Source organism: Octopus bimaculoides, chromosome 1 (assembly GCF_046866305.1).
Source record: "Octopus bimaculoides isolate indiv1 chromosome 1, ASM4686630v1, whole genome shotgun sequence".
Lineage (NCBI taxonomy): Eukaryota > Metazoa > Mollusca > Cephalopoda > Octopoda > Octopodidae > Octopus > Octopus bimaculoides.
This window is the reverse complement of record NC_142928.1, coordinates 85,365,389-85,375,092: the sequence shown is the minus strand read 5'-3', so window position 1 is coordinate 85,375,092 and position 9,704 is coordinate 85,365,389. Positions and strand designations below refer to the sequence as shown.

General features: G+C 36.0%; 1 protein-coding gene across 1 annotated transcript; it reads left to right on the top strand.

Moving 5' to 3' along the window:
* The first annotated feature begins 999 nt into the window (after positions 1-999).
* Positions 1,000-9,494, top strand: LOC106879813 (small ribosomal subunit protein mS23). Its single transcript, XM_014929524.3, has 5 exons — positions 1,000-1,272; positions 6,432-6,593; positions 7,463-7,537; positions 8,908-9,028; positions 9,306-9,494. Exons 1-5 carry the CDS (start codon positions 1,229-1,231, stop codon positions 9,462-9,464), a joined length of 561 nt encoding a protein of 186 aa, XP_014785010.1. The 5' UTR covers positions 1,000-1,228; the 3' UTR covers positions 9,465-9,494.
* Positions 9,495-9,704: the final 210 nt, after the last annotated feature.

Sequence of the window (9,704 nt, the reverse complement as noted above, 5' to 3'; positions counted from 1 at the left end):
ATACTCCTCATAGTATCTAAAACAGGCTGAAAAATCCTGAAATTATGTTTGAGACCGTCTCAGATTACTTGTGCACCGACAAGCAAGCATCTACAGCAGGGGTCGGCCAACGGTGTAAATTACCTCAAGTTGGTTAAAAAGGAAATTCTTGTGGGTAATGAGGACTCATTAGACATAAGTAAAGTTATATTTAAAAATGTGTTCCTTGTTACGACAGAAAATTTTCTTCTGGTATAAGGAGGCAGTCAAAAGGTGATAAAAAAGTATTTCAACCATAACCATCCCGTTTTATTTGTTTGTTTCTTTTTTACAGATAACGTATCAAACCTATTGTATCCAATATATCCTTCTTCTTTTTTTTTTTTGTGAAAATCTAACACATTGAACGACCACACGAGCTTCTTCAGAACTTCTCTCCCCTAGATCGAGAGGCATTAATATACACGTGTGACCCACCGCCTTTGTTTCTTCACGAGATTCAGGAAAACGGATGTTTTTTTAATATCTTCCACAAATACGGTTCAGATGGTTTAATTTGCGATTATATAGGGATTTGGGTACTTTTTGGTTATCTCACCCCAATTCAAAAATTGGGTTATCTCCCCCTGTTTTACGAGAAATATCCTTCGACTCAAAAAATTGTTTAATCCTCAATAAAAAAAAAAATCTAAAAAATGAAAAAATTAATAAACATAAAAAGTGAAGAGATGAAACATCGTTTTGAATCTGATAATATTTTTAAAACAAATCATACAGAACCGAAAAAATTAATAACCATGAAAACGGAAAAAATTAAACATCTTACTGAATCTGATAATATTTTTATAACAAATCATACCATTCCTAATGAGGAGGCCAAACGTCAACAATGTATTAAAGTATTGAATCAAAAGGATCTAACTCTTTTAATCCAATCTCTTACGCCACATTAGCTCGATTTTTTAGTGGGGAAATAGCCAAATTTTTTATGTTAGTTGACATCATTTCTCTCCCTTATATGACAGAGTTATCGAACTTGAAGTCACCTACGGACAAAGTGTATTTATTCGATATATTTTATAGATAATTTGTTAACTTATTTACATCAATATATTTTCATTTAAAATTTTATTCAATAACAAAAAGTAAAACAAAAAACGAGTATTACCATAAAATATGTTTTAGAATATAACAGATTTCATAACTTTTTTGTTTGTAAGCGACCCGGTCACCTTGGTTATTTTTTAAAATGGCAGGAAGCAGGCTTGAGAAACTCAGTACCATTTTCAGTAGGTTAGTATTAATGAGGTATATTCATATTCTTTATAGAGATTCCAATGCACCACTGTTGATAGATCTCTACTGTTTTTGTCATCGATGATAAGTTTGTGCTTACGTATTAGAACACGTGTAATATTGTTGTTGTTTAGTCTTTATTAAGCCGAACTATAGTCACACATGGTCCGGTCCTGTTATCCCGTCTTGTTTTCAATTTCGGAGACCCTGAAAGCGATCATGTCCTTTTTTCTGTGACTAAGCTAGGTGATTTTTCTTAGTTGCGTTTTGTACAGAAAAAGAAAAGAAAAAATCATAAGAATACTTGCTTGCGAACATGCAGTCTTATTCATCCCTGAATTCTGTAAGTCTTACCATCTCATCTGTATATGTTGGATTTTTCTAGTATGTCCTTCCCTACTTTAAAGCGATAGTGTAATTTTGGGGTTTTCACAAAGGTCAATCTGCATTGTTTCCACTTTCTGTGATGGATGAACAAACAGGAGAAGGCACGAGTTTGTACATTACAGCAGAAACATGATTTCATCCCAAATATAGGAGGTGTGATTTGAGGGAAATTGAACTTACTTTTGGCATTTCGAGCCCTTTCTTTGTCATTCAAAGTAGACTTGTATAACCCCAAATCAGTCATGATCGATCACAACTATGATGAAAAGTCATGATATTCACATCATTTTGTTTATCAGGAACTATATTTCTCAATATAACTATTTTGATGGTGGATTGTTTTCAGAGCAATTTAGCTGCTATTGTGAGCAGAAACTTGTCTGCCAACGAGTTCTTCTATCTATCTATAATACTTTTAAGTACATCTAGTGGTTGAACTTAAGGCAGAATAAGGGATAAGTTCTATCTTGCCCTGACTTTTGACTGAACACAGGAGCAGTATTTCTTGAGGAAAAGTAAAGTTGTTTGAATTGATCTCTGTGTGTTGCAAGTATTAATTTTCTTGACTTTGATGGCATGCAAGTCCAAGCAGGGTTGCCACATTGAACTACAACAGGTCGTCTAAGCACTTTTCAGGACTGTGCGCATCAAAATTTTGATTATTTTAATTATTTTGAAATCCATATTAAATTATCAATATAGGACGTCGGAATCAACCTACAAGCAATCATAATCATATCTATAATTGAACTGGTTGGAAAAAGTTTTGGGAGCTATTAACCCTGCTGGCAACAAGAAACTTCTCCCTCAAAGTGAAAGGCAGATTGTATGAGTGGAAAGTGTAATGCTGCATGGTTGTGAAATGTGGGCCTTCTACACAGAGGGTCTACAAAAGCTAGAAATAAATGAAGTGAACATGCTCCACTGGATGTATAATTCTACTGGATGTGAATAACAGAGCACAATCTATCAGAGGAATCAGGTGTAGTGTACAAGAGAGAAAACTGCATTGATATAGGTATGTAATGCCTGTGAAGGAAGATAGCTGTATAAAGATGTGATATGCACTCAAAGAAAATGGAACTTGTGGAAGAGGGAGACCAAAAAAGATTTGAGACAAAGTGGTGAAGACAGAACTGAAGCTGTATGAACTGTAGGAGAATATGACAAAGGACCACATTGACTAACAGCACAGCATTATGGGATAAGATCTTGTCCTTCTAGGTATGGCAAAATGGACATTAAAATTATGTTATGTATATTTGTATAAATACGGGCATGTATTACTAGGCATGTTTATATGTGTGCATGTATATCCGTCAAGTTTACATTATTTACTTCTTTAATAGCCTCTTACCTCTCTAACAATCATATCACTCCTCCATCACTTCTTGCCCCTCTATCACTCAACCCTCACATCATAATCCCTATCATTTGTTTGTCCATTGCTCATACCACTGACATCCATATCCTTTTTACTCGTTCCATTATTTCTTTTGTTTCCCATGGCTTTGCCCTTGTTGCTCATTTCTTAATCATTCCTTCCTCTTCTCAACCTCACTGTGCTATGCTGTCAATGTGATTAAGAATGGCAGTGAAGCTCTTCCATTCATTACATGTTGCTCTCTCTCTCATCATGTCTTCATTACATCACATCTGTCCATCATGCATCACATTCTTTCACCCATGTCTATTGCTCATCTCATTTCTTACTATACACTAAGCTTTGCTTCTATGTGACTGAGGATGGCAGTAATCTTTTCTGTTCACTGTCCATCATTTCTAGTTACTAACTAAGGATGCCACTGCACCTATTCTGACCCACTCTCCATCACTCATTTGTACCACTCACTGATACAGGACACACCTACATCACTCTTGCCACTAGTCTAATTGCTTGACCTCTCCAGTCCATTTTGTAGCCTATGTATAGGTGGCTACTTTGGACCATTTGTCCATAGTTCATCTATCTTCTCCTTTCCCTTCTGTCATGACTCAGTGTCAGTCTGTCTGCTAGCACACCCTTACTCCTTTTCTCCTTCACTCCCTTCATCATTGCTCTATCTCCTAGGTCAATTAGACTTCTGTCATCTCTATCTCTCAGTCACATTGCAATACTGAGCACTCATCATCATTCCTGTCTATCATTCTCATTCATACCTCTACCACTCATGCTTTCTCACTTTAGTAAAGAGGCTAAGTGAGCAGTAATGTGGGTTATGGAATTCCTTTCGTTCCTTTAGAAGACATGAACGGTCTCTCACATGCTGGTGTCACAAAAAACACCCAGCACACTCTGTAAAGTGATTAGCATTACGAAGGGCATCCAGTTGTAGAAACTAAGCCAGAAAAGAACAGCAAACAAGATGAGGTCTCTCAATCCATCTACTCGAGTTGCAATTCCCTTTATATGTACTGACTGCAACTGTGAGGACTTGTCCAATCCATGTCAATATGAAATGCAGATATTAAACAATGTTGATAGTGTTTGTACATGCATGCATGCATGCATGCATAAGGACCCCCTTTGGTCATGAATGACCATGGGATTGCACAAGTCTGGGCAAGGTTGTTTGTGGAAGACCAGCAGTTGCCCATGCATACCAGCCTCCCCTCTTCATGCCACCAACGTTATCCAAGTGAAAGGAAAAGGCTAATACAGCTTGGCACTAGTGATGTCACTACTCATTTCTACAGCTGAGTGAACTGGAGCAATGTGAAATAAAATGTCTTGCTCAAGAACACAACACACTACCTGGGCCAGTAATTGAACTCACTACATCATGATTGTGAGCCTGACACAATTACCACTGATCTAATACGCACACACATACACACATACATTTTGATGGATGGAAGCTTGGATAAGTGAAAAATTTCAAGTATTTAGGATAAATAATAAACCAGGAACAGTTGCTGTGAAAAAGAAGTTACTCAAAAGAATAAAGATAAAACAACATTTATAAGAATGATGTAGTCCTTTCCCTCAAAAGATATACACTGCATCTGAAATTTAGGCCATTAAACTGTTATAGTATGTCAGTTATCCTCTCTGGGACTGAAGCTTAGATAGTGTACTCATCACTAAGAGCACCGTCCGAGCGTGATCGTTGCCAGAGCACCAGCTGTCTGGCTTCCGTGCTGGTGGGACGTAAATTGCACCATTTGAGCGTGATCGTTACCAACGTTGCCTTCCTGGCACGTGAAAAGACATTCGAGCGAGTTCGTTGCCAGTACCGCTGGACTGGCTCCTGTGCAGGTGGCACGTAAAATACACCATTTCGAGCGTGTCCATTGCCAGTACCTGCCTGACTGGCCTTCGTGCCTGTGGCACGTAAAAGCACCCACTACACTCTCGGAGTGGTTGACGTTAGGAAAGGCATCCAGTTGTAGAAATTCTGCCAAATCAGATTGGTGCCTGGTGTAGCCATCTGGTTCACCAGTCCTCAGTCAAATCATCCAACCCATGCTAGCATGGAAGGCAGACATTAAACGATGATGATGATGATGATGATCTATGGAGAAAAAGATGGAAGCTTTTGTGATGTAGATTTTTTGCAAACTTGGCAAGATAAGCTGGAAAGACTGAGTAACAAATGCTGCAACACTGGAAAATCTGAAAGTCCAAAGACACCTATTATTGTGAATGAAGTCTACAAATACAGTTCTATATTTAAGAGATGAGGAATTATGTACATTATTTACATTTGGCGGATATTTGTCCTCATCTTTGTTGTTAACACGTTTTGGTTGATATACCCTCCAGCTTTCATCAGGTGTCTTGAGGAAATTTCGAACCTTGGGGCTCGCTCCTAAGGTATTTTTTGATGATGACAATGACAACAACGATGACGACCACCACCTCCTCTTCCTGCTTCTTCTTTTTAATAATAATAACATCGAAAAATACCTTAGGAATCAGAACCCAGGTTCAAAATTTCCCCAAGACACCTGATGAAGGCTGGTGGGTATATCAGCCGAAACGTTGTGCTAACAACAGACAAGATGAGGACAAAATATCCGTCAAATGTAAATAATGTAAATAATGTAAGTCTATAAAGCTGTCATATTCTGGACATACAATGCACCCCAAGTAACTACCCAAGATATTCCTGACAAGAAGTTTTGAGAAGAGGGCAATGGGCCATTAAAGATGTTTGTGAACTGATAAAAATCAAAGAATGGACTGGAAACAGGAGCCTGTCTGATTGTGTGGTTGCAGACAACACAGAAGATGCTAGGTCGTCTTGGCAAACCACCCCCTGGACAAAGGGAGGGCACCTGGCTGACTCTCATGCTGGTGGCATGTAAAAAGCACAATTCGTGCGTGGCTGATACCAATGCCACCTGACTGGCTCCCGTGCCATTGGTATGTAAAAGCACCCACTACTCTCTCAGAGTGGTTGGCGTTAGGAAGGGCATCTAGCTGTAGAAACTTTGCCAAATCAGATTGGAGCCTGGTGCAGCTTCCTGGCTTGCCAGTCCTCGGTCAAACAGTCCAACCCATGCCAGCATGAAAAGTGGCTGTTAAACAATGATGATAATGATGATGATGATATAGATAGATAAATACAGACAGACAAGCAAACAGGCACACACAAACACATTCTCATATTCATACAAATACATAGACATATATATATATATAGAAAACATTAGCAAGATATTTTATCTGGTACTTTACCATTTTTGCTAATCCACTAAAATATCCTTATGTAAAATATTAAAGGTCTTTTTAATGATTTATTTCTCTTTGTTATCACACACAGAGTTAATGGTTTACTTAGATCCAAAGCAATTAAAGAAGAAAATAAGCCTCTATGGTTTGATATTTACAAAGCATTTCCACCTGCAGTTGAACCAAGATATGACAGAAAAGCAGTCCATAAAGCAATACCAGATTTGCTCTATCCTGAAGACATTATCAGAGCGTAAGTACACATAGTGATTCTCTTACCATTTCTTTATCATTTGTCTCCATGATCAGTATTGTGCTACATTTTCACTAACAGCTATATTTTGGCCATATATCGGTGATTCAGAATACATGTCTGTAACTCTGTTAATGTAACAATCTAAAAAATCCACACTGTTTTAGATGTTGGAACTAATTCGCTAAAGTTTAGAGTACAAAGTACCTTCTGTATTAAACAGTCAGTGTGAGTACAGTCTAAGAAGTTCTCTTTACACTTGTGAAGTCCTTTTCACTGCATGGCATCTGGGGCATGTGTAACTTTCTGTAGCCTTTGGTTGACCCATACATTGTGAGTGAAATTTGGTTGATGGAAACTGTATGGAAGCCCATCGGATGGATTCTATCTATAATTATGTAGGCACAGCTTTGTTACACACTGTGACACTCATTCTACCTGAGAATACTTTAAGGGTAAAAGGTTAAAGGAATATTCAGCCAGTTACACATGAATTCAGTTATCTTATTTGATTGAACAACTAACCAAATCCTTAGTATAAAGTCTAAATGATAAAAATCTGGACCCTACCTACTTTGTTGTATTTGGAGATTATTTTCATGCAGTTGATTGATTACTCCTCTTCCCACAAGTCAAAACAAACTGAGAATATTCAGCAACAGACTTGTTCTGCTTTTATGTTGCTACATTTTGTGTGTATATAAAATCTCTCATTATTTTTGCCTTTTATTTTCATTTTCAGAGACATTTATAACATTTTCCTTAATCCTTGTTATAATACGTCTAAAATATTAAAAAAAAAAAAAAAAACCATTCAAATATTTAATTTCTTGTGTTTTTAATTCCTTTCCTGTTACGTTTTTTCATAGGAGGTTTTATAAACTCTATGGCAATCCTGATGTTGTAGACTTAACAAATGAACAAGTAAAGACAACATGTCAGAAGTAAGTATTATTGAAGCAACTTTATTGCTGTTGTAGTTTAAGTTTCAAAAGTGGGGAGGATGACTCCTGCCATATAGTATATGAAAGTTACATTTCATCTTCTGCTTTAGTACCCTTCTTATCAAATTTGTGACTGTGTACATTATTTACATTTATATTTGACGGATATTTGTCCTCATCTTGTTTGTTGTTAACACAACATTTCGGCTGATATACCTGTGGGTGTAGTGGTTAAGAGCGCAGGCTACTAACCCCAAGATTCCGAGTTCAATTTCAGGCAGTGACCTTAACAACAACAATAATAATAACAACATCGAAAAATACCTTAGGAATGAGAACCCAGGTTCAAAATTTCCCCAAGACACCTGATGAAGGCTGGAGGGTATATCAGCCGAAATGTTGTGTTAACAACAAACAAGATGAGGAGAAATATCCGTCAAATATAAATAATGTACATAATTCCTCATTTCTTAAATATAGAACTGTATTTGTGACTGTGATAGATATCAGTATTCTAAATTGTTTCGCAAGAAGTATATGAATTAAAAGAATTCTTTGGACCTTTGTTAACAATTTTTTTAGTCATTTTACCTACGAAATCCATTTAATTGTAAGTTTTTAGCATTTTCATATATGTTCCAATATTTTATTAGTGTATTACATGTAATTTATATCATTATATAAACTCTAGTATTGAGAAGATAGTTAAATCAATAAATGGTCATCTTGTTTGTTGTTAACAGTTCTGAGTTCAAATTCTTATTTTTGACTTTATCACTTCAGGGTCAAAAAAGTAACTACTTGTATCATCTTGAGCCCTACTCAATCGTTCTATTCCCTTTTGAAGAAGGACTTGTGCATAATCAAAAGGAAGCTATTCCTCTTACATTGCTTGTTCATATTTTGCATAAAAAATGTTGGGACAAGTGGTTTTTACAGATGAATCTAGTGTCAGCTGCTTGACCATAAAATATAGAGGTTCACTTTTTGATCAGTGTCTACATCTAATTATATTAGAGCATGCTGGAAGATGTGAATTATGAAGAGAATGGATTCTATATAAGTTCTGTACCATTTTCACAAAGAAGTTGGAATATTTAGTGTTAGTTGGACAGCAGATAGAGAATGAAAAACTGTCACAAACCAGGGAAGAAGAAGGATTATGTACTTATTGAAGTGGTACCTATGAGTTCAGGCCTCAATTATTTTGTTGTAAGGGTCTTCTGAGAATCCTTTTCAGGCATTACTCTTTGCTGGTCTATGGCACTAGCCATGTGCTGGCAAGAAACAGCTATTGAGAGTTGGTATTATCTTTAAATCAGAGATAGCTAAGTTGTGGTACTTGATATTTGTGTCCTTTCTTATTTCAGGTTCATTGAAAATTACTTCAAACTTCAGGATCAGGAACGCATTTCTGAAGAAGACTTATTTCAAAAAGCTGCCGATAATCTTAAGGCACAGGGAATTCGCCTTAGAACCATTACTGAAAAGGTACAAATATGCAAGTCTAAATTTTTTATTTATTTATTTTACTTATTAAGTTTTTAAAATTTCTAGTCAGGGGTAATTATGTATAGCACTATTTCATTCTTTTTAAAAATTGTCAGTATGACCTAAAATGAGATTTAAATCTATTTTTGTGTGTCAAGATAATTTAATTTGCTGGTTTTAACTTATGTTCTTGCTTTTTTAAATATTATTTATGTATGATTAGCAATTTACATATAATTTTCTTATGGAAATCATTTTTTTTCTTTTTCTGTGTCAGGAAAGTGAAGTAGCAGCCGAAGCAGAAATGTTCTCTTCAGAAAACAGATCAACAGATTCCACCTTAAAAACTGAACAAACCACAAATAATATTTCTAATGTTAATACTATGGACCATTATGGAGTTGATGATAATCTTGGAAGTAGTAATAAAACTTGATAGTGATTTTAATAAATAGCTTTAAACTCATTCAATCTATTTTAATTATTTTTATACTGTTTTCTTATAAAATGTTTAACACATGCATTTACACATGTTTATATATATATCATCTTCCACATCATCATTTTATTGTTCACTTTTCAATGCTTACAAGGGTTGGATGGAGTTTATTGAGATGGATTTGCCAACCCTCACTTGTTCAGAAGTATAGTAATATTTCTTGAAGGTCACATATGT